Source organism: Boleophthalmus pectinirostris, unplaced genomic scaffold, assembly GCF_026225935.1.
Source record: "Boleophthalmus pectinirostris isolate CB_2022bp ecotype Guang Dong unplaced genomic scaffold, ASM2622593v1 HiC_scaffold_7, whole genome shotgun sequence".
Taxonomy (NCBI): Eukaryota; Metazoa; Chordata; class Actinopteri; order Gobiiformes; family Gobiidae; genus Boleophthalmus; species Boleophthalmus pectinirostris.
The window spans coordinates 10,434,716-10,461,341 of record NW_026571473.1 but is presented as its reverse complement, the minus strand read 5'-3'; the positions used below and the strand labels follow the sequence as shown (position 1 = coordinate 10,461,341).

Genomic DNA, 26,626 nt, shown 5'->3' with positions numbered 1-26,626 from the left:
ACCTGCACACATGTATACAAGGCGACAGCAATAATACTAGCCCTGCCGTTATGGATCAATAGTAGACAGACCTAACAAGAGGTTGCCAGCAATAATTTAAATTTAGCATGCATTAATTATATATATAAAAAATAAAAATAAAAATAAAATAATTGCATATATTAAAAGCTGCCAAATAATTTTCAATCACTCATCCACACGCTTGCCTAATATTTTATGCTTATTCTATTTCATAGTAGGCAATTATAACGTATTTTTCTTTTTTTTCCCTATCCAAAACGCATATTACTATTATGGCTTACGTCACAGCAAGTAGCCAATGAGAATCCGCTACGAAGCGTCTGTGCCAACGTATACAGGAAGTGCTGTCACAATTCACGCCGATTTTCATTGAGCATTTTTATCCTTTATTTTTCATCGATAGTACACTGTTTATTCGTATCAGGCCATGCAAACGTGGAGTCTCGTAACCTTATGTGTTTTACTGGGACTTGTAGTGAGATGGGGCGTTTCTTTGAATCCTTATTCGGGTAAGAAATCAGTTGTTTTGAATATGATGCTAGTGCACGTTATACATTTCCTAACATGTCTACATACAAGCTTCAGAAGTGTTATATTTCACATTGTGCTGTAAATTAGGGAATTGCATCTGTCAGGTTACTAGACGCGAGAATTCTTTATTTGTATCGATAAAGTTTCAGTCACTAGACTTGTTATAACTAACATTTTTTTCCACAGGAGCTGCAAAACCTCCTATGTTTGGGGACTATGAAGCTCAAAGACACTGGCAAGAAGTGACTTACAACCTGCCTCTTCAGCAATGGTCAGTTGTAGACTTGCATACTTTATATATACTTAAGATGTATGTCTGTCTATTTGTTCCATTTGGTTAATTAATTCAGATTTTACTTTTTGTATTGAAATGCCATTATAAACCAATTTCCTACAGTAAAAATGCATTGCCTTTAGTCATTAAATGTATGGTAAATCTAAGGGTGATTCCAAGTTCATTAAAGCTTCCTTAAAAGCCCTATATTATATTATTGTGAGCTTTAATCCATGCTAAAATGTTGTTACCTCATCAAAAACATACCTGGACCCAGTGTTTTCTGTTTGAGAGAGTAACTCAGCTGAAATTTGCAGAATGTCTGTGTTAAACATGTGTGAATGAAACAAAACACAACTCCAGGAATGTTTGTGAAAAGGAAACAATATTATAACAAGAGATCAGGAAATAGTATAATATGGGCCCTTAATTAACACATTAATTATACCTTTGCTAATTGTTTATATTTTATATTTCTAGGTACTTCAACACATCTGACAATGACTTGAACTACTGGGGCCTCGACTATCCCCCTCTGACGGCATACCACAGCCTTATCTGTGCCTATGTGTAAGTGATATCAGGCTATCAACGCCATTTCTCTGATAATGTCGTAACTAGATATATTTTTATTTGGTGGGTTATTATGTATCTGTTTCTGTGTGCTTATACAGGGCCAAGGCTATAAACCCAGAATGGGTGGAGCTTCACAAATCCAGAGGTTACGAGAGTTATGCTCACAAGTTGTTTATGAGAGCAACAGGTTGTTACTACGGCGACACCACATAAAACTATTACCGTACAAATTATTATAATGAAATGTAATGTGTATTCTTTGGCAGTGCTGGTGGCAGACCTGTTGATTTACCTTCCTGCTGTAGTTTTATACTGTTTGTTCCTCAGTGATGGATCCTCAAGGAAAAAGGCGAGGATTTTAACTTTACATTATTTATGATTTCCTAAATATGAGTTTTAATATTTCTCAACTAATGCATGTCCAAACTTTTGACTGGTAGTCTATATAATGTTTTTTTCAGAATGAACAACAGAGACCAGTTATGTCATGTTAACATTTAAGAGAAATTTGTACTCTAATGCAATTAAGATCACTAGTGTGTATTTTATTTAATAATAGTTTATTATTAGTATAAAGCATAAGTAAATAATTTCACTTTTCTTTTTCATACAGGTTTCTGTTCTACTATCCACTCTGCTATACCCAGGCTTGATACTGATTGACTACGGACATTTCCAGTATCCTTTGAGTGACTTCACAGACTTACTAGTATAAGTGCATTCTCCATTTCCTTCCATGTTTTTAGACCTTAACTGTTGCAGGTACAATGGGGTTAGCCTGGGATTGGCCTTATGGGCTATTTTGACTCTGGGTCTGGGCTGGGATGCACTGGGCTCTATGTTCTTCTGCCTGGCTTTGAGCTACAAACAGATGGAGCTGTACCATGCACTGCCCTTCTTCTGCTACTTGCTGGGAAAGTGTTTTAAACAAGGATCAATAGGGCAAGGGTGAGTTTGTTTGTATGTTAGACTGTGTTCTAATGTCCTGGTTTGGTCCTGATTTGACTTGGTTTGGTCCTATTCTAGTCTTGGTTCAGTCTTGGTCTAATAGGGTTGTTATGATATTGAAAATCAAATACTAATCAATATTAAAGCTAGTACGGAAACTAGATACTTATTTGAGCAAGTATCAATACTGAAAAAGTCACTTTCAGAGGACAGAAATGAACCTTTCCTGAAAAGCTCAAAATCATTCTAAAGGTATATCAGGTCAAGTTTAACACCACATTGGCTAGTACATACCCATGGACCACTATGGAGCCTACCTGGTCAAATGAGGAATCACACAGATATAAGATCACATGGTAATATAAAAGAAAGTACTATTATAATCACATTAAAGTATGAGTGTTTTTATTATCACCATGGTATCAGAATCGATATTGAGTATCAAGTATCTTCCTTAGTATCGAAATCAAGTTTGAAATTTTAGTATTGTGACAACATTATGTTCTAGTCTAAGTTTAGTCCTGGTCTTGTCCCAGTTTAGTTCCAGTTTGGATGTGGTGTGTGTGTGCGTGCGCAAGTGGGAAAGCAGCCTTAAATCTTTCTTGTTTTCTATGTGACCAGGGGAACCTAAGAATTAAATAATTTAAAGATAGAGCAAATAATCAAATTTTTATCAAGATCAACATTCAGTCCTTTCTAATTGACAATGATGTGCTTGGGCTTTTTAAACTGAGAGGTCCACAGCCTTCTGCAAGTAAAAGGACGTTGTTTGGAGCACAACTCAGACTTTGGAGAAAATGTTTGGGCTACTTTTCTTTGTGTTAAATGGCTCTTGTTAAAATTTTTGTCTTATTTATGTTCAAAATACATTTGAAAATCAAGACCAATCTGTCAAGAGAAGTACATATATATTTTATACCACCTAGCCTTATTTTATATTTATAATTAAATGCAATGATAATTTAAAGATCCTATATTACACAAAAATGACTCCTTCTCAAAAACGTTCTAGGAGTTGTTTTGGTTCATTCACCCATGTTTGAGTAACTCTTTAAGTCTGTCTACTTCTCTAAAGCTCAAAATATCCTCTTCCACCTTGTGATGTCATGAAGCGGTAGTTTTCATTTTAACATCTACCTTTTACCTTAATTGCAATAGACATTGGCATATGGAGTTTAAAAACACAGTGGAGCATTTTTTGTGTTACCACATGGCATCAAAAGGTGGAACAGAGGTTTTTCTGTTTGAGAGAAGAACACAGTCTAAATATACAGGATTTGTGTGTTAAACTTGTGTGAATGAAACAAAACACAACACAGTAAAGTTTTTGATGACGAAATAACAATGTAACAGATTAGAAAATTACATAACATGGTCCCTTTAATGAGCATGATGACATTGTTAGTTATGTTATGACTTCTCAATGTTGAAATACTACTATTCTGTTTACATCTGCCTCATTAGTTACACTATCATGACTTCAACCTTGGTTCATGTCAGTCCTTGTTTAGTTTAAAATATTGTTTAAGATTGTTGGAGCGTCATTAGATATTGTCCCTTAATCGGGTGTTAAATTGTTCCTGCTCAACTATCATTATATCAACCTATAAAAATCCATTATGCGCCAGCCATGGTGTTTTGTCACTCTGCACTTAAATGCCAAACGAATGCTCCCCCTCAATATGTAATGTTAGGCTATAAGAAGCCCCTGTCCTCAGTCAAGCCCCAGAATGACTGAGGTAATCAAATTGGCTGCTGTTACCGGTGTGTCCAATGTCTGTTTATCTAGTAACAATGTACCAAGGGCATTTAGTAGCAAATGCAGAGCTGGATTAGATGAGCCCGGGGAGATATGCCCAGATGACACTCTCGCATTGGCCAAACTCCTCAGCTATGCCTGTGTGTGCAACTTCACCAGCGGCTTCACAGTTACAGCTGACAAGATACCCTGGCCCACACTAAAGACTTTCAGCTGATGCATTGCTTTCACTGCATTCCTCACCACAAGGGTCAGACCCCCAAATTTAGAACAAGCAGACAACTCATTATTAACTATTTGAAGGAGACATATTATGCCAAATCAACTTTCATGAGCTTTTGATCAGGTTATAATAGTGTTCTTTCATTATTACTGCAATCAAAGTTGTATTTTCATTGATTTATGCATGTTTGAGTAATCCTGTATTGTTCTGCATTCAAGGCTTGAGTGCTCAGAAAATGACTGTTTTCAAATACGCCCTACCCACAACTCAAATAATAATAATACTAATAAAAAAAAACATGTAGCCATTTTTCAAAACTACAATCTCTTGCTTTCTACTGTAAACTGGCACTATCAACTCTACAGTTTAGAGTAGCAAGTCAGTGGGCGTGTTTCTATTATTACCTGGTTTGGATCAGTATTGTGGCTTACAATTAATGCTCTACTGCTCATATTATTTTTCAATACAGGTTTGTGAAGTTGTAGTGTACTGTTTTGTCTCCTGCTTTTGTATATTTATGGAAATTTGCTGTACAGGAGCATGTATTTCTACACAGGCTTGTTGGTTGAGTCTTAGACAGGATCATACTGCTAACTGTAAGGACTAGGATGAATAGGGCCTGGGAGAGTTCGCAAGATTACTCAAACATGCATAGATGACATGTAAACCCACTTCAGGCATGCTTTTGATGAGGGAAGGTCATACAAAAGCTCCACAAAGTCAATTTAGCATGATACCCCCACTTTCAGATACTTGGTGGCCATAGATGTATTTTAGGAAGCATTATTAGAGTTCTAACCTTTGTTTCTTTATATAGATTCTTCCTGCTGGTGAGAATTGGCTTTGCTGTGCTGCTGACCCTTGCTCTGTGTTGGCTGCCCTTCTTGTCTGACCCCAGCCAGGCCTTACAGGTGCTCAGGAGGATCTTTCCCGTGGCTCGTGGTCTGTTTGAGGTACAGTCTTTTAGATAGAGAGGTCATTCCCACCACCACATCAGAGACACCAAGCTCACGGCACCGTCTCGCCAAAAAACTGTACTCTGATCATTTCGAAAGGCTTTTGAAATGTTATTTTAGGATCAAAAGGGTAAGGATAACATCAACAAAAACCTGTGAATCATAAACAGGGATAAACAGTACGGAGCTGGGATGGGACAAGATCTCGTGCCATAAGATCTTGCAAGATAAAATTGCCACAAGATTGTGCATGCATGAGAAAAATTATATTATGAGATTTTTTTTCCCATGCTCAAATAAAAAATAGGGTTAAGAGCTGGTGATTTACACCTCTTGAGAATCTGTAGTTCCAAAAAGCAGTGCAACAATAACAGCAAAATATATTAAAGCAAACCTATTATGCAATATTGACTTTTCAGAACTCTTAACCATGTTATGGTAGTTTCCCTTTCTCATTTACCTGATTGAAGCTGTATTTGGAATGATTTGTGATTTGTACTTCTACATTGTCCAATTTTATTTACTTAAACAATGATGCACGTAATTCATCAAAACATTATTTTGGTACAAATGAAAAAGAAATCTGCTACTCGCTAGTGTGAGCTGCTGCTATCCATCAGAGTTGCCGGCCTTTGTTGAGATGACGTTTACAATCAGCTCCTGTTGGGCACCACAGTTTTCTAACGTGGAAATCAGTGGACTTGTTTCTTTAAACAAGTTGTTTCAGATGAATATTGCAATTTAAAATGTGCAAATTCTAACATAATGATCCACAGGTATGAATTATAACTATATAGCAGACACAAACACAATATGTATTCTTTAAATAAAATAAATAAACTTGAACTTAAACTTAAATAAACTTTTTAAACTGTTACTTACTTGATAAATCTCACTATATCTCGTTTTCATGGACCCAATCTCATGTCTTCTTATCTTGTGGAAAATCTGTCTCATGCCATCCCTAGTACACTTATGCACAAATCATACTTGACCTTAAAATTAGGCAAAAATTATGATTCAATGTGACTGTTATTATACTAATTAAATGTCCTTGAGAGAGAAAATACCAGAACATAAAATTAAGTTAAATACGTATGGAATTTTGATGCAATAAGCCTTAAGCATTTTGTATTGATAATATATTGCAAAACATGTATTTTATTTTATGCGATGATGTCATGCTTCTTAGTCATCCAAAGCATGTACCGCATTGGGTTTCTGTGTGGTCTTGACATTTGTAACTCGGGGGCTGCTCTATTGGCGTTAGGAACAGTCTCTTCTCCGTTCAAAGAGTAAACATCCATCAAAACTCAAGTGCAAAATCAACACTGTCCTCAGGATATGATTAGATCACATCATCTTTAATACGCACTCTGTCTGGTGCGTGACCAAAAGTATGACTCTAAAAGCCCCTCCTTCAAACAGCAGCTTTATTTTCTTAGTGTGGTGATATTTTTGTTGTGAGATGCATCAGTGAGATAAAACAGAGTAAAGTAGAAAGAGGCTTTTTATTAACATGGGAATGTACGGCCTGGCTCTATTTCAATAATGATTATGATCAGAAACATTTATCTTGAAATAATATGCTCTCTGAGAAGTGGGAAATTCTGTGTTGTGAGTTTAAAAGTGCATTCTGTATTTTTTTCCATGGTGATGCTGTTGCTTTGCCTGGAATGTTCTATAGTGTGGCATTAAACTCTTAATGCGAACAAGCAGCTGATGCCCTCAAGATAAGTTACAGGTCAGATCTGTGGAGAGATGACCCAGCTCACAATAGGAGAGCATGTTTTTTGAATGTATTCTTGAGCCATATTTACACGTGTAACTGAATGAATGCAGATTTAAGGCCACATAGTGTAACCATAAACTGTATATATAAATTGTCAGCACGCTACCAGCCACATTCCAAATAGGAAGTGAGCATGGGCTCATTTCTGGCTCCATTGACTCTGGCTGCAATTGACTTAAAAAAAAATTATCACCCCTCTCTCTAACTGCTGCTGTGAGCCTCGTCATTTTGGTCTTAAAATGTCCATACTAACCTGCTCTATATGATCATGGTGTTTTTATTGTGCTGTTTTGTCTGTAAATAATTTTCAGTTTCTAATATGGAACTCCAAATTCACCCCTCTAACTGCTAGCCGTGTGAGCTTCATTTGACTGGAGCTTATTGGAACAGCTATGGGTGACATCATGCTCACTTGGTCCACTTCTTTGTACAGTCTATGCTTGTAACTGAATAAATGCAATACAGATTTAAACCAAACATTGTAACATACCAGGAAAAGCAATAACATCATAACCCCATGGAGACAAGCAGCTGCCAGACCTTCTAACAAATCTGTATTTTCAACATATAACTCAATACCTTTTTTAAAATCAGTCCTGACCTTGTTTCCCAAAGCCAGCTTCAAACCCAGCAGGGCGCACATCCTTTCACTGCTTATCCAGTTGGACATGGAGGATCAAAGAAAACAGAGAAATAAAATGGAGAAAGGTCAGGAGATCAGGTTCACTCTATCTCTGGGAGGTGTTGGGTTTTTGGGCTGGTGTAGGATATAGATAAATCCAACTAATTTATGACCTGAGTATTTTCAGCGCTTCATTGCACGGCCATGTTCTTGCCATATGGACGGATGACCATATACTTGAAACATATCAGAGCACATCCGACAACTGCTGTGTATAACCGGCTACCACTTTGACACAAGCATGTACTGTGTGTTTGCCACTTACCACGGGGCACATGCGCACATCTTAATGCCCCTAGCTGTCAGTCACTGCCCTTGATAGAAAGCAGCTTAGTGCAATTTGATATTAATTAAAAGCTGTGCGACGCGAGGAAAGAACTTCAGACACTTTTGCAGGCCCCAGCGTTGAAAGCTCCCATGTCAAGGAGGCGCTGGTAATGTAACTGTGCCGGTTTCTGTCTGTGGACTTGCGACAGACGAATGGGATGCCTAGGCTGGCCCGGGCTCTCATATCTGAAACTCTGTAACACATCTTAGCCCATTCCCCAGAGGCAGTGCCCTAGTGGATGTGAGAAGTAATTGGAAATCGCTACGAGGGAAGACTGGCTATGTGGCAGACGCTTTATTTGTTCAGCTAAATGATGCAAACACAAGACAGAGGGCGCGAGGGACACTGTAGCCGCCTATGACGACAGCACTGGACCAGCTGGTATGAAAGGGTGCACGTAAGCAGATAATTTGGACAAGGGGACAAGGGTGAAAATGGGCTGGTGCTGTGGCGGATGGGCCGGTGACTGGTGGTCCGATCTGTTAGTGGAAGGAAACAGTTGTAAGTTTACCCACCGGGCTGCATTCTGGGGTCTCACGTTGCCGCCTGCTCACAAAAATGGCACCAAATACATCTCGCTGTGAAATTCCATGCGAGCTCATTGGATAGGTAGTCTCTGGCCCCCCTCGCTTTGCTTACCAGGACCCCCCCCCCCTTACGTACATGTGTTGCCTTTAGCCTACGTCCAGGAACATTCCCGTAGTGGTTATTTGGAGCAGGCAAAGGGAAAGGAAAAGGGAGAAGGTAGGATAGAGCTAAAGGCTGAGACAACACAGGGCTGAGTGCTGAGTAGGCTGCCTCTATAGGATCCACACAGCTGTGCAAGGGGCAGCTGTAAAACACTTAAGGAAGGACTGTTAGAAATAGGCTAAAATATTAGAAAAAAATAAAGCTACAGAAGTATTACTATATTTTAATTTAACTGGACAATATTAACAGTAGGTCAGAAAAGTGATTCAAAATATAGTTAAAGGAGCACTGTGTAACTTTCTGGTTGGGGGTTTATCACCTGCTTGTTTCTATGGATATGTCATTGCTCTGTCTGGAATGTTCAACAGTATGACATTAAACAGCTCTACCTTATATTTCTTCAATTACAGGTGTTTTTATAGCTCAAAAATACCTAGAAAAAAATTTAATTGTTATTTTGAGTGGGGTGGCCTCTCCACAGATTTCAGTTGTAACTTGGTCTGGTTTGGTCTCCATAAAGATAGAAAGGTTTAATACCATACGGTGGAACATCCTGACAAAGCAATAGCATCTCCATGGGCTGTGCTGTTTCTCAAATTTTAATCGAGAGTGAGATTCGGTCATTTCTAATTGTCAATGATACACTTGGGTCTTTTTCATCGAAAGGTCCACAGCAAATGTCTGTGAAAGCATGTGATTTGGAGCACAATCTAGTCTTTTAAGAATATATTTGACTAGTTTTGACTATTTGACTATTATAGTCTTGTTTATGTCTTGTTTATGTTCAGGAAATTAAGATTGTAAAGATTTAATTTGCTTTTAATAAGACAAAATGAATTTTATCAAACGTTTTGATCGATCATGATAAAGAAAGGAAAAAATTAAATCCAAAATTAAATCCAACAATCCTACCCAAATTGCGTTCTTATCAAATATACATTTGGAAGTCTTGGAGTGATCTCTGTTTTGACATTGCCTTATGTCAAACGGCCCATGTATTTTTTGTATTGGTTTCCACTTTAAAGGTGACCTATGTAACATTTCTGGTTGAGGGTCTGCTACCTGCTTGTCTCTATGGAGATATTACTGTTTTGCCTTAATTATTCCACAGTATAGAAATAAACTTGATAATCACAATGGAAACAGGTTAATGGTCAGATGTATGGAGAAGCAAGACTGCACATAAGAATAAATGTTTTTTAAGGTATTTTTGAGCTGTAACACACATGTAATTGAACAAATGCATGGCAGATATGTCTAATGCCTTACTGTGGAACATTCCAGGCAAAGAAATAACATCTCCATGGAGACAAGCAAGCAGCAGACCCTCCATCTTAGAAGTTACACAGTAGACCTTTAAAATGAATAATTGACAGTCCATCCTTTTCTAGAGACTCAGCTAAAGTTAGCTTTAAATCTAGTTTTACTACATCTTCGAAGTCAACAACAAACCCACATTAAAGATTTAAGGTCTGTAAGTAATTTCGAAATGTGTAAGGAAAGAAGTTTGCGAAACTCTCATCACGTGTAACATTGTCTATTTGGTATATGCTGGACAGTGATGGCATTGGGGCCAAACATCATCTGATCCTAGTACAAATGTCCAAGCTCCTAAATCAGCCAGACGCTGCAGTAACCTCCTCATCTGAGCTCACACAGGCATCGGCATTCAAACTATCATTCAGAGATCTGGTACTTCACATTTTCAGGGTTATTTACAACTATAATATAAAAGCTACATAAATTACATTGTGAGAACACTGTTTATTGCAATACAAATTATGAAGATGACAGTGAATAATTAACAGTCTTGATGTGAGCTTCACTAAGAGAGGGTGATTTATTGTCCCCAGCTGCTTAATAAGATGTACTCTGTGGTTGGTCACTATGTGCTAAGTGTGCAGAGACATCTCTGGCCTGACACTTGACCTTCTGTCCCCAAGTTTACAAATAAGTCTTGTGCTTTTTCTGACACCACAGTAAATTTGTGACGCTGGTGGATCTAAGATTTCATATAATAAAACTGCCAGTAAAGTACCAAAATAGTTGTGTTGTAGAAACAATTGGGAACACAGCCACAGTGAATTAATTTGAAAACATTTCATTATGAAAGAAAACACATTTTAGGTAGCACATTTTGTAATGTTCCTTATCTGCATGCTTTTCTAGACACTGTAGATCTACATTTTGAAACCTAAAATCCACTATCCTTTGGTATGCTGATGGTAATGGATTTTGAGGCCACAGTTGCCCTGGGGCAGACTGTCGAAAGTGTAACATGCCCCTTCTCACTGACAAACCACAAAGCAGACAGCAGTCAACTTTATTGTATTTTAAGGTATTAAGCCAGACTACCTTCTGTTATGGTCAGTTCTACACAGCACAAGGAGTATACTGGCAAATGAATTATTTAGTCATATTTTAAAACAACACTGTGTAATTTTAATAATAACTAGAAAAGCACTCAGAGAGCGCAGACCTCCGCCAAGGACTACCCCCATTTTTTACATAAATTGCGATAAAATCAGTCTTCTGGATCAGATCCGGATCAGCCTTTGGAATATGAAAGAGGATCCCATTGTTCATCCCTGAGTCAAATTTCATGGAGTTTGGTCAATAATTAACCGAGATATTGAGAAACAAAATTTTTGGCCCCATTTACCACAATGTTCAAAATCAGTCCATAACTTTTTGAGTTATGTTGCTAACAGACAAACAAACAAACAAACAAACAGACAAACGCTGGCAAAAACATAACCTCCTTGGCGGAGGTAATTATAGTGCATTAATTTTATATAGTGCTTTTTGGACACTCACAGCATTATTCATTCACTCCACCTGGTGATGGTAAGCTACCATTGTAGCCATAGACGGACGGCCCCTCCAACCACCACACTCACTCACACACACACCACTTTCATACTAAGCAATGTGGGTGAAGTACACTGAAAAAAAAAGGTTGCTGGATTTGCATAAAAAAGTTATGGAAAGCGGTTGCATGCAATAAAATAATGTTTAGGCTTTGAAACTTATTTCGATCCCCTCTACACATATTTTTCTCAGAACATGAATGTCACTTTTTCATGTTGATGAAATTTGATCAAATCATGCTGAATATGCATATTTATCTTATGTTACCTTATCATGAAATGCATAAGTTTGTATAATTTAATTTAATTGATCTAATTCTGTAACATAATACAAAAACAGTCTTTAGTTTTCCACAGTTCTGTATTGTCTTAAACAGAATCAAACACACAAAGAGCACAAGTACAGAGGCACAGTTTGGAGCTGGACAGTGTGAAGATTTATTCCAGTGAAGACGCTCTGGTCTCTGCCTGTGGACACACGAATAACACATGATGATTACATTATGATGATCTACTCTGTTGTACATGTTTAAATACATTCAAAGTACCTATAATGGACCAGAACAGAATCACAAGAACATTAGAACTGTATCTGCAGAAACAAAACTCACTGTGTGCTACTTTTCTTCCTCTAAATGCATTAACAGGAAGGGCATCTGGTATAAAGTCTCCTAGTGCCACATCACCCTGTAGAAACATGATAACAGTTTCAATAGGAAGTTCATTTTGAAAAAATTGTTTAGAATCATTTTAGTTGAGTTACTTACTTTGTTCATCTGTGGTCTGTGGTTTGTTGGTTCTCAGATATCTTCCTTTTTTCTGAAACATCAGCTGTAACATTCATGAACTTCCCCACAGCTCCAGCAGAGCTCTGGACGTAACTCTGTGGTTTGCAGACGACTCTGGAACAAACACATTCAAATCTGAGTACAACTGTCACACTCTTGTAGATGGACAGTCAAATACAATTTGTTTCATGGAAACAGTCCTTACATTAACTTTAATTTCAAATAAAACACCACAAACATGTTTTAACAATGATGACATTCTAGTCCAGAGAAACATATAAAATCTTTGAAAAGTATCACCTCCAGATCAGCTCTCATAATCCTCCTGCTCCACACTATGTGTCCTCTGCTCCTGTAACTGTCCCGTGTCCTGCTACATTTGAATTTTCCCTCCAAAAGTTTTGTGGAGGAGAATTCCAGAGGGAGGAGCCTCACCAGAGATTAGAATAAAGTCATGTTTCCTCAACCTGATTAAAACCTGCAGGTCTCACATCGGCCACAATCAAGCAACCTTTGTAAGATTTAAACATGCTGGACAGAGAAACGTAAAAAAGTCATTATTGTTTAGGTTTATGCCATACTGTTGAATATTATAGCCAAAAGAACATCATTACCCATAAAATCATGCTTTTTATTGTAGTCTTTGTTTGTGCTAAAAAAAAGTTACAAAATTAGGGTTTAAGGACAATATAATATGATGCATGTATAGCAAGTGCTGTAAAATGTATGTAACCCCAAAAAAGAAAAGATACAGAAAATGATGCTTTATATAATGACACAAGATATCATATTTTGTCTGGTTATTGTTTGCTTGGCATTTGCAATTGTCATTCTTGTGTGTGTACAGGATAAAGTGGCCAACGCATGGTGCAGCCTGAACGTCGTGATAAAGATCCGGAGCATTATGTCCAGTGACTCCCAGCTGTACCTCAGGTAATCCCTCTCTCCTCCTCTCTGTCCTCCCCTCACCTCCTCTCTTCTCCTGTCTCTTCTTCTCCTCTCTCCTCCTCTTTCCTCTTCTGAATGTGATTCTTGTATTAGTTTGACAGTTCATTCTTCAGTCTTTTAAAATGTAACCAATATCCTATAATTAAGACATAAATTGCCAAAACTAATCACAATACTTAACAGAAAATCTCAATTAGATATTTTTCTCAAATCTTTCCAGACTATTTCTTGGGAAAGAGAAAGTGGCCCAGGGGGATACTGTGTAATCCAGGCCAGGGAAACAACAGCATAGCTTTAGGAAGAGTCTTGTGAGGGATTTTCTGATCATAAAGTCACGCCTGTTTTTGGAATTAAGTTGTCACAAGTCTCCTAAGGAAGTCTGAGCACGTGCCACACCAAAATGTTTGAAAATACTGAAAAATATTTCAAACTATCTAGTTTTTCTCCATGAAGATGTTATTGCTTTGTCTGGAATGTTTCACAGTATGGCATTAAACCTTTCTATCATCATGAAGACCAAACCAGACCAAGTTACAGGTCAGATCTGTGGAGTGGCAACCCTGCTCACAGTCAGAATGCCTGTTTTTGTATGTATTTTGAGCTATAAAACACATAATTCAATAAATGTAAGGTAGAGCTGTTTAATGGCATACTATGGAACATTGCAGGCAGCAATATCCATAGAAACAAGCAGGTGACAGACCACCAGCTAAAAAGTCAGCAAAATTAGGTTCCAGAGAAATGCAACTCATAAAAACAATAGATAAAAAATTATAAAATCAATAGATAAAACCAGCACTAAAAATAATCTAATTGATAAAACAAATAAATATATTAACAAAATAAAATAATAGTAAATAAAAGACAGTTAGCAGAAAGTTAGCTTGCCATTACTTCTATACCTTATTGAGTCTAGACATATTCCCATTGTGACCATTTAATTAGAAACATTTAGAACTGAAGTGCACTAAACTGAGTTTAAAATGTCCCTTGCTATAATTTTGACATTTGATAATTATCCCATTAAAGCAGTGATAGGCGACATCCAACTTGAATTGCGCACATTAGCTGTGAATCCTTAGCATACTAGCCAATTATACTAGTGGGAAGTTCTTATTTTGATTTAAAGCTGTTGATAAAGGACTTTAGGGCTAGTGGTATCATGGAGGGGCCTGCTTAAATGACTCACTCTAAATATAGGCGCACAGTGTTCACAGGATTGACACGTTTCTGCCAGACTGCTAAGACCAGGGATAACACTGGACTCCTCTGACTGCAGTGTATTTCAGATAATTGTAAAACATTCTCACATTTTTGTAACAGACTGTAAGTTGTGTTCAAATTTGACGATGTTATAATTTCAGATGGAGGGCAGGAAGATGTCTATTCATGAGTTTCAGAGTGATGAAAATCTTTTACCATTGTGATAGCAATTAACCATTCAAAGTAAAATATTATGTTTTCAATGGTCATCAAATATCACATATAAACAGGATGTTGAAAGCTCTCTCTCTCTCTCTCTCTCTCTCTCTCTCTCTCTCTCTCTCTCTCTCTCTCTCTCTCTCTCTCTCTCTCTCTCTCTCTCTCTCTATATATATATTATATATATCTATATCTATATCTATATCTATATCTATATATCTATATCTATATATATATATATATATCTATATATATCTATATCTATATCTATATCTATATATCTATATATATATATATATATATAAATATAAATATAAATATAAAATAAATAAAACTCTATGGGAGATTCACTGTTTTTGAAAGAAATATCCAAACTTATGATCCACAAATGAATCTTATTTGTTAGAGAATCTTACTATATTAATTTTATAGCTTAAAGGTTGTATAGAGGATTTTCCAAGGAACGAGAAATCCAGCAACTGTTTGTCCTTTTTCAAATGTTGCGCATGCGTGAAACCACCCCCCCTCCCCTACAGCTCCCTACGTAGAAACGCCTCCTCCCGCCTCCTCCTTACGCCAGAAACAGGTTTGTTTACAGCCGGTGAGCTGCACATGACTTGTAAACAACTAACTACAGTGTTGGTTAGGCAAGGCGGAGAAGTGAGGAGCGGGGGGAGCGGGTGCGCGGACGAGAAGTGAGGAGCAGGGAGAAGAGCGGAGCAGGGAGCAGGGAGAGGAGAGAGGAGAGGGGAGCGGTGCGCGGAGATTCCGTGCCCGGAGAAGTGAGGAGCAGGGGGAAGAGCGGATCGGGCAGTGGGGAGAGGAGCAGGAAAGGGATGCAGAGAAGGTTGCGCGGAGATTCCTTGTGAATGAACTAGCTACAACACGCAGCAGCAAGCGGACTCTATCTATGCCTTGAAAATTACGTTTTCAGACATAGGATATCGCTTTCGTGTCCCGAAAAACATTTGTCTAGCTCTTGGAAATAAAGTACGTTTTCATAATAAGCAGAAGTGACCTGTCCAGGAGTAATTTGGCGACCAATGCGTCAGTCTTTAGACCCTGCGTCTGCTTCAGTTGCGCCATCGCTGGAATGAATCTTCAAGAATCACCTTAGTTTGGCTTTGCTGCTTTTCCCCTTGTCTTCTTCTTTCAGCAATCTCAAAAACGGACTTTCTTTTGAGGCTAACTGCTCCTGGATTCTTGTCTGCCATTGCAACAAACTTTGTGCTAACTGCGAGGAAGATATAGGTAAAAAAAAGCCACTAAGAACTGTTGCGTTGGTGGAGTAAACAGCGTCTGTGCGGCTTGCGTCTGTGGACTGCGTGACAGGCGTACGTAAACCACGTACCGGCGGCGCGCAGGCAAGTCAGTTACGCTAGAAACGTAGGGAGTTTGATTGACAGCCTGTCAGCTAACAGATAACGAGGCAATGTCGTTATCTATTGGCAAATGTTTAGCCCCACCACGTCCAGAGTTGATGAATTTTTATTCTCTTTTTTTTAGTCATCATAATTACAAGGCTACTGCATCTCTATAATGCTATCATTGACAACTTGAAACAAAAAAAAATCCTCCATACAACCTTTAAAGTCTTTTCAGCTGACAACAATCACATCTTTGGAGTTATATACTTTATGATATATATATACTACTTTATGAAAAAAGTTTTTCTTTTTCTGTGCTTATGCTGACAGAGGAGATGTTATACTGTGCAACAGTTTTTGTTCCATGTGGGTAGGCCCAGAAATAATAAATAATAAATAAATAATAAATAAGATATTAGCATAAACCAGGTCAATAAACATGCATTTTGACAGTTGAACAGCCAGTTCTACCCATAGACAGCATAAAGAAGTGGACTAAGGGAGTGTGATGTCACCCATAGCATTCGGTTCCAGTCAAATGAAGCTCACAAGGCCAGCAATTTTAGGAGCGAATTTGGAGCCGAGTTCCATATTAGAAATAGGAATTTATTTACTGAAAAATACTGAAATAAAAACACCAGGATCATGTAGAATGGGTTAATACAAAGATTTTAAGACCAAAATTACAAGGCTCTTTTTAGAGCCAGACTTGATGGAGCGCCCCTCCATGGTCACTTCCTTTGTGGAACATACTGGCTAGCAGGTTAGCTATTTCCATTTATATATACAGTCTATGATCGTACCTAACCAGAACTCTGACCTTCCCCCCATCTCAGTTTTAAACTATAGGCATTATCTAACTGTGATTTCCAGCACACGTTTCTGAGCTGCTGTTGAAAGTAATCAATGCTCTTCCGGATTACTAAGCCCTGCCCAACCCACAAAACTCCTATTACTGCTCAGTACATGTGCTAACTCTACACTATCAGATTTTCAATACAGCTGTCCCACTCTTCGGCGTACAAATTGCAGGACAAACACATAGTTGGCCTCTAGCTCAGTGCCTGACCCCCCAGTGCACATACACTCATGGGTGCTGACACATTGTAAGGCTCTTCCGGTGTCTGTGGCCTGAGCAGGTGACAATTGAAGGGTTAAAATAATTCAGCTGAACCTCAACTCAGCCATAGGATTTGGACATTCTTCTCCCAGGCTAGCTACATTCATAACAAAATAGCTCACTTACAGTAGTGGTGGAACGTAATAAAATAACTTAGACAAACTTTATGGATCCACAAGGGAAATTATTTGGACTGAATAGCTCACACGTCACAATATATTATAATAACAAAGAGCTAGATATACATATAAATAGTAATAATAAATTCTAATAAGTAGCAAAAATAGCAAGAGACTGTCAAATAAGGCATAATTATATTAACGTATATGTTTAAGTAAAAATAAAATATAGAATCTAGTAACTCAAATGTTTCTCAGCTATTTACAAGAGGTCGTAAGGAAAAACAGTGCGAAGATGAAATAATGGATGACAGGACATAGGGTTATCTGTTACGTAAGGGTGAGTTGTTATACAATTGGATGGAGTATTCTATGAATGTTGTTAAAGTGGATACTTTATACTTTTATTTTACTCAATTTGAGAACAGGTATACTGTACTTTAATATTTTTACTTAAGTAGACTTTTTCATGTGACATTTTTACTTGAGTATTTCTTTGATCCTGTAGCTTTACTTTTACTTAAGTAACAAAATTTTATACTTCTTCCACCGCTGCTCCACAGTTAAATGAGGTCTATTTGACTGTGAATAAATCTTGGTTTAATATGCGAGTGTGTTTGCTCAGTCAAAACAACAGAAAGAAGTGTTTGTAAGCTTGAAAATATGTGCATAAGGCCCTCATTCATATTTCCTCCTAATTGATTTTCTGCTCCACATGTCATCTGCTGTGTAATAATCTTTTATGCTGCGCTAACTTAATTTCCCATTGGGGATTTTTCGAACTCTAGCTTATGACAGTGGTGAATGGAGGTAATTTAATTTCTATTACTATTGTCGTTTCATAGTTTGGCTTGCACGGTCCTGGCAGTTCTACCGTCTTCACTGAGACTTTTGACCAAACCCACATTTTGGCAGTTCAAACTGGCCTTGGTAAGTATTAAAGGTTTGTTATTATGCAAAATGGTCTCTTTTGAGCTTGAAGACATATTATGATGTTGTTACTGCATCAAAAACATACCTGGAGTTGAGTTGTGTTTTGTTTCATTCACACATGTTTGAATAATCTTTTATTATTATTCTGTCTAGATCTGAAAATGCTCTGTTTCACCCCAGTTTTCAAGTTAACTGCTACCTTTTACCTTTATTAGTAGAGATGGGAAATTCTGGGGCTAAAATTATCCAAATGATTCTAATGTAGATGTATGGAGTTCAAAAAAACAGTGGAGCACTCCCTGTATTACCGCATGACATCACAAAGTGCACAAAGTGTTTTCTGTTTGAGGAAAGGACAGAATTTGTGTGTTTAAACATGTTTGAATGAAACAAAACACATCTCCAGGTATGTTTATGATGAGGAAAACAACAGAACAGGAAAAAAGCCCAATCTTGTCCCTTTTGGTCACATGAGCCTTTATCAATGTATGTAACTTGCAAGTAGTTGGTGCAACTGAAATAACAATATATTATGTATCCCGTTTTAGGTAAATTCCTCACTGGCATTTTTCCTGTTTTCTTACCAAGTCCATGAAAAGTCCATCCTCTTGGCCTCTTTGTAAGTACAGTATTAGTGTTGTTAGTGTTGTAATTTAACAAATGACAATATAAACACAAATCTGGGATGTGATTTGGTTTGGATTGGTTGTATGATCTGGCTACTCAAAGTTAGGAGCTCATTCAGTAATCATGAATAAATCAATATTACAACTATTTTCCATCAGATCAGCATTTTGTGTGTGTTGTTTAGAAAAGATCCTGCATGTATTATCCTTTAATGTAAAGTATAGTTTGTTATGTATATTATGTGTACTTTGTTAAACTTACATCTTACTAACGTTACTAACGTGCTGAATTCATCTCTGTTTATGTAATAATGCTAATGTGGTCAAGTGGGTGAGATAGTTATCTGTTATCTGCAGTGGTAGCAAAAGATATGATGTAAGTTACATATGACGTCTGGGGGTTAGCTTTCAGGCCTAATCTCATTTATTAATCTAGATGAGGGTAGATTGTTGCTTTATTAACTATTGAGTTCTATCTCCCACCTGTTCCTGTGAATCTATCAGTAATGCATGTCCAGGGATTAAGAGCGAGCGTCAGGCAGCAGCTCGGGGCCTTGTTTGCGCAGGATCAATTATTGGGCTGTAACAGGATCGCCAATGGCACAGGCTGTAATTATGGGCTCAGGGACCCCCGGAAAGTGCCCCCCTTAGACTGGAGCGTAGTGAGGACTGTCCCAGAAGCACTTGGACAGGTTACTCAATCACAATCTCTCCAAAAGTTATGATGCTGGGTAAAATGAGAACAGAAGTAATATTGTTTAGAAACATCATATTTTATGGATGTTACTGCATACACATATTTAAGGATGAAATAACCATTTTCATAACAAACATTACTTCAAACGGCTGATTGGAATAAAAACATAAGACAGAGTGTATAATGTTATCTATGAACATAATTAATTACTGCATACATAATTGTATTTTCTTATCTAATCCATTCTAAATGTATTCATAAAGCGCTTTAATAATAACAACAAGGAGAATCAAAATGTTGTATACAACCAAGTTACAATATAAAACAGTGAAATGAGGAGGCACAAAAAGGCACAGTAGACGAACAACCTATTCTTGAATAAAAGTTAAAGAGAAAAAGTTTTAAATTATACTTAAAGGCATTCAGTTTCAACATTTTTTCACTTTGCACTACTTCATTACATGCTACAAAGGAAAAGTATACACCATCAAATTTCAAATTTTGGCCATAGTATGTATAAGGTACTTCTGTTGCTACAGTTAGACTAACAGAAGCAGTGCTAACAATCTGCACCACAACACATAACTCACACACAACATCCAGTGTTTCCCATAGATTTTGATCAGACTATGATGGCACAAATACTCTCTAGATTAATCATTTTCTGTCATACAATTTGTGGAGTTTAAATGTCACTTACTGCGTGTATTTCATCTTTAAGCAGTCTTTTTGAATAGTGCAGTTACTTTGAAATGTGAATGACAATACAGGGCAACAAAATGAGATTTTGTTATGCCACTCTAGTCCTTGTTCTTTTAGACTATGGGGGAGAATTTGTGGGGCCACCATAGTCTCTTCTATCTATGTCTTTCTCCAGGACACCATAGCATGCACAGGGTCGAAGCTACGGTTGAACTGAGCTTAAAACATTAGCTTTCCTTAAAAACCTGATAAAGAACAGAGTAAATGATACAATGAGGACTCTGCTGTCAGTCGACCATCAATAATCACATAATATGGATGTCCTATTTGCTCCGTAAGCTTTAATATTATAAACGCATTACAGTTATATTCAGCACTGACCTTGCATGGCTCTTCTTCCTGTCATAGATCAAATTGTATTTAATGGTACTTAATACGTGTCCTTAGTAAAGTTTATATTAATCTTCCACATTTTCTTTCAGGCCGGCCTGCCTTCTACTGAGTGACCTTCCGCTCATCGCCATCTGGTTACTGCAGACGTCAACATTCAGGTAGAGACATTTCAGGAGAAAATGTTACCATAGAAACACATTTACATAATTATATCAAAGAGAGATGTAAAACTACTGGATTATAGATGTCAACTAGATACAAAAAGATATCACTACTTTCCACAGGAATAAATCGTCAGTTGTCACATACCTTAAATATTTTTTAAAGGTGCACTACAGATCTGACTGTAACTCGACCTGGCGTGTCACCTACTTGTCTCTATGGGGACAGATAATTTTAATGCCACATTGTGGAACATTCTATAGGCAGAAAAATGGCACCTCAGTGGAGACAAGGTGATTGCATAATCTCATCCTGAAAAGTTACATAATGCATTTTAAAGTTTGTCCATGCATTGTCATATTAATGGGAGAGAGAAAGATAATGTATTTTCAACATTTTCACTGCGCTTCTCAGTTGCCTGTGTGTCTCAGTCAAAGGACTGGTCAGGGAGGGTGGGCACGTCTGTGTCAGAGCAGTTTGAGGAAAGGAAGAGCCAAAAGTCTCTTCTCAGTGTCATCAGCATCACAGGAGCCTCCAGGGCGAGTCAGGAACACAACAAGAAAGGCCTCACTCTTATTCCGCTCTGTCGTTGCAGTTGGTGTTGAAATGGTTCATTCACTCAAAGCATTTCCTCTGGATTACCTTCTGTCACATTTGTGGTGTAAAAAGCCTGTAGCATCTCAATGTCTCTAGCTTAGCTAGCCTCTTGCACTGTCTCCATGGATACAGGGAAAACAAACACAATCCAACAGTCCCTTGTGTTCATTCCTTCAAAGTATTTCCTCTGGAAAGTCTCGGAGTATTTTCTCTGTAAGGTCAAGGTCTTCTGCCACATTTGCTGCCACATATGGTGTAAAAAATGCATCTCCTTAGCTTGCCTGTTGCACAGTCTTGCCCCATTTAATCGCTGCTATCAAATCTAAAACTACTCAATAAAAATTATCTTTTGGTGGCTAGCTCAATTTGCCATAGTAACCCAAGCGGTGACTATAGATGGAAAAGACAAGCAGTACCGCGAATGCGCCATCTAACTTTCCGCAGCTGTTGTCAGATTCTTCCGGCAGCACTAATTGTTGTGCGTGTGGTTTAGTATAAGGATATGTGGGGATTACATGGCATAGTCTGCGTGCCTACTGCCTAAGAGTCCACTTGGCTGGAACAGGAGCTCTATTTGTTTCCCCTGTACAGTCTAGAGTAAACTACATATTGTCCACACCGCCTACACACAATTGTAAAAATACCTCTTTTGTTAGCGTAATTATGTTAGCTGAATGCAGACACAAGCAGTTGTAACCAGATGGTAGAAAACAAGTCTGTGTGCAGAAAGTGGTGAAGTATGTATTTTTACAATGCCAAATATTTATCTTGTGAATAGACTGTCTTTGTTGGCGTTAAAATGTGAATGAGTGAGTGTATAGGTTTTCACAAGCTGATATGAGTCAACTGTTGTTTTTGCCCCTCGCTGCTAAACTAAAGATAAGCTTGGCGTGAGTGCCAGGAGTCCTCTCTCTCAACTTATGCATGGCCCACTGGATAAAAAGCTATGCGATTTAATGTCCCGCTTCCCTCTATAAACACAACAGTAAGCTTTAGGATAATGTCTATCTGCTTCATAAAAGTAAATCACTGCCTATGTCTTTGTCCTTCGTGATAGCATGCTGCCGCTGTTTTTGAAGGACGGTCTCCTGGTGCCCTACTCTGTGACCTCGCTAGCGTTCCTGTACTTCAGCATGTACCTGCTCTCTCCATTGAAGCACTGCACTGAGGAGGAGCTGAGAATGGGAGCCTACCGCAAGATACTGTTCTTCCTGCCAAAGCTGGACCTAGGCTGTGTTGTGAGGTGGAAGGTGGGTGTCTTTTCAAAGTTTTCAAAGATTCAAGGTTATTTATTTATCATTTCAACATGCAAAAAAATAACATGATAGAATGAAATGTGTTCCTCAAGGCCATGTAACGCATTTAAGATAATAATAATAATGAAATACTAAGATAAATATTAAACTCTACTTAAATACATTAACAATATAACATTAGACAATAGAAAAAGTTATAGGGACAGCAGCATCAGGTAAACACTGTTACTTTGCTACCTTATAATGGTTGTAGTGTAAATTAGCTTCTATACTTGTATTTATAGACATGGAAATGCAATGTAATTAATAAGTTTCAGATTCAGTTTCATCATAAGATTTGAATGTTTTATGGAGGTGGAGGGCAGGTAAAATGGTTAGTGTACAGATTTTAATGTTCACACACCTAAAATCACTTAAATAATAGTGTTGACATCCTTAAAAATCAATCAATAGGTTAATCAATTATTGTTATTATTCAGGGCACTTGAAAGAAATAGTGAGCAAAATTCAGTTTGTTTTTATGTCACATTAACTTTACTTCTTCAGACACTTTTATTTCATTAAACTAGTCACATACTGGGGAAATAGGCATAAATTGAATTCAAAATTTCAATGTTGTTCAATCATTACGTTAATAACCGTATAACAGTGATGTTTCCTCTCACAACCCTTATGACTTTAATTGAAAATTTAGTTTTTGGCTCTGTATTATGAAAATGCAGGACAGGCAATATAAAACTCCCCTCATCTTCACTATAAAACTCCCCCTATCTTTATCTAACATCATTGCATTAGAGAATCTATAAAAGGTTGCTGAATGATTTCAAAATCCCAGGTGGCCTATACTTCAAAATTGCAGTAGCCTTAAATTGCAAACATGTGAGCTGGTACATCCAACTGTATAAATAAAGATCATGTGCCACTGTAAGCTGTGTAAGCTGTCCGGGATGATACCCCCTGCCAGCCAAAGAATTATTTATCACTTATTTAAGTTTCCACAGCGTCTGAAGTAGCTGCTCGGTTGGGCCCTCCGCGTTTGGGCCATGGTAGGGTGTCAGAGATTAAGAGAAGGTGTCTTTTTATAGTTTGAGTCATTAACACAGGTTCGCCTAGATATATTTATTTACTCAAGCTGCATAAATAGCGAGCGCTGATGACGGAGATAGGGTTTCATGGATTTGGGAGCGCAGGATGGGAGAGTGTGTTTCTTCCATCACCGGCTTATCTCTGGATCAGAACACTCAAACAGATGCACAAATCAGATCTCAGGTCGTAAGTAACAAGGAGGGATTACCTACAAGGAGTCTTTTAATTTTAACTCTGAACAGATACAGGTCCACAGCAACAGTTGTGAGGGCATTAGAAGTAGTTTATCAGCTATATGCTCAGTAGAAAGGTTAGTGGTAGGGCTGTAGTCGACTAATGAAATTCTTCGTTGGCTAAAAAGGGGGGGTGGCAACAAAAAGAGCTCAAAACTATTATGTATCTGTATGTATCTGGCCCAAATGGGACTCACAAGACGACACCTGCAGGAGTTCATGCAAACAACTATCTATGCAAAAAAAAAGGAAGTACTAAGAAACAATGTATTTACATAAAGACAGAGTAATTTGTGTATCATCTAAGTTTTTTAGATACAGATATAAAAAAAATACTAAATACCAAAAACTCTGTAACTTCTCTTTTCTGCTGTGTCCCATATAAATCCTTAGTCAGAGTAATAAGGGTAATAAGGATATAATAATAAGGATAATGTATATGGATGTACATGAAATGGAGATCTGATAATCTAAATTACATAATAATTCAGCTAATATAAATTTTGGTCAAGTACAACGCCATCGAGCAGTTAATTGACTAAACAACTAAAGTACTATAGCCCTAGCTGGGGGTTGAAATCTCAATTTATCCTTTCACTTTGTATACTCACTCAATTAGCAGGATAGGTTACACTTTTTACACTTGTATCTGTGTACACGGGTCTATGAATATATTACAGAAGTGGTTCTCAAACTTTTCACGCCAAGTACCAGCTAAGAAAATATTTGGCTTTTCGAGTGTCACAAGATCTAAACCAAGTCTAAACGGGATTATTCTGGATCTCGACTATGGCTAAACGAGGTCAAAAGTTGGACTTTTTTATACTAGTTCTAAACCATAACTAACCAACTTGTGGAATCACTGACTCTAAACTCAGCAAATATTTGAACTACAGATAACTGCTTTATTAGAGTACATGTAATTTGAGTGCCCATTGAAGTGAATTGCAATACATGTCCTGGGCTGTGTTGTAACGTGCATAGTTGGTATAAATTCAATACCAGCACTTTTTTTAGTTTATTGAGATAAGTTAAATCCACCTGTCACTCATGGAGGCTGACCAATAGGAGGAACTGGTGAGTGTTTGATAGACTGCTAAACAGTGAAGCAATAAATCCTAATATCACAAGGATTAGATGATTCAAGTATTTTTATTCATTTATTGCTTATTCCAATTTGTGACTTGTTCATACACTTTTGATTATTTTTGCTTATGAGTCATTCGCCACTGTGCTGACTGTATATTGTATTGATTTTTTTGTCCATATTTTACTCATTGTTCTTCTATATTTTTTTGTCTGTTCCAGTTCTATTTCAGCACCCTAGCCATGGCAGCTTTAAGCATCGCCAGTGTAACAATGTCTTCTCCACCTCATCTACCGGACTTGTTTCCTGTGCTCATCTCTACTTTCGCCTTCCTGCATTTTCTGGGAACATTTTTGTATTTCAATATTGTCCAGTTCACCGAGCCACAAAGCAAGAAGAGCCAAAAGAAGACCAACTGAACATTTTAGCATGTTTTATGTGGGGAAAACCAATACGGTAAACTATGGTGTATACTGTGAGGTGACTTTGACTGCAAGAACGCTATTGAAAGCAAAGAATTCCTGTGTTTTACATTTCCAGTACTGATGGTGTTAATACGTAACCACTCATGTTTTGGAAACTTGGACCAAATACTGTATGGGTTATATTCTATAAATGAGGTTTAAAGGGCCTGTATATTGATATTTTCTGATCTGTTATAATGTTATTTCCTCATCAAAAACATACCTGGATTTTTTTTTTCCATTCACACATATTTAACACAAAAATCCTTCATATTTAGACTGAGTTCTTCTCTCAAACAGAAAACCACTCCACTTTGTGATGTTATGTAGTTACACAGGAAGTGCTCCACTGTTTTTTTCCACTGATTTCAGTCTCGGGATTTGGCAATTTTTACAAAACAAAAGGTAAAGGGTAGCTGTTAGCTTAAACTACTTCTAGATGACATCATAAGGTGGAATGGAGCATTTGAGCTTTGGAAATGTAGACAGACTAATAAAGCATGACTCAAATATGTGTGAATGAAACAAAAAACAACTCCAAGTATGATTTTGATGAAGTAACAACATTATAACATGGCTTAAAGCTCATAAGAATCAATTTTGTGTAATGTTGGATTTTTAAAGGCACATGGTGTAGTTTCATAGAGGGAATAAATTCTAGAATTGTAAATCAACATCTTATTGGATCTGTTTGTAATTGTATGATTTATTTGGCCTATAAGAAAAATCCTGTACACCATCTTTACGAGCATTCAATTTAGTTTACTATACATTTATACATCAGAGGGTTTTGTATTTGTTTGAATGTTACACAATGCACTTCTGAAAGACCTCTAGGACCAAACCAACAGTTACACGTAAAATTGTCTTATTGAAGCTAATGGAGAATCTAAAAGCGTGTGCTCAGGTTTAAATGGTGAAGGTGATTATGACCAACTTTTCTACCGTCATTTTTGTACAAAGTTTTTTCTAAAAT

The 26,626-nt window shown here is 37.4% G+C and overlaps 1 protein-coding gene across 1 annotated transcript; it reads left to right on the top strand.

The window, feature by feature from the left end:
• The first annotated feature begins 357 nt into the window (after positions 1-357).
• On the top strand, positions 358-26,626 carry alg6 (ALG6 alpha-1,3-glucosyltransferase). The gene is made up of 14 exons (XM_020924737.2): positions 358-530; positions 739-823; positions 1,307-1,396; positions 1,501-1,589; positions 1,669-1,751; positions 2,016-2,080; positions 2,165-2,350; positions 5,150-5,285; positions 13,286-13,371; positions 18,260-18,344; positions 18,896-18,966; positions 20,855-20,923; positions 22,582-22,774; positions 25,408-26,626. The coding sequence occupies exons 1-14, from the start codon at positions 449-451 to the stop codon at positions 25,603-25,605; spliced, it is 1,518 nt and encodes a 505-aa protein (XP_020780396.2). The 5' UTR covers positions 358-448; the 3' UTR covers positions 25,606-26,626.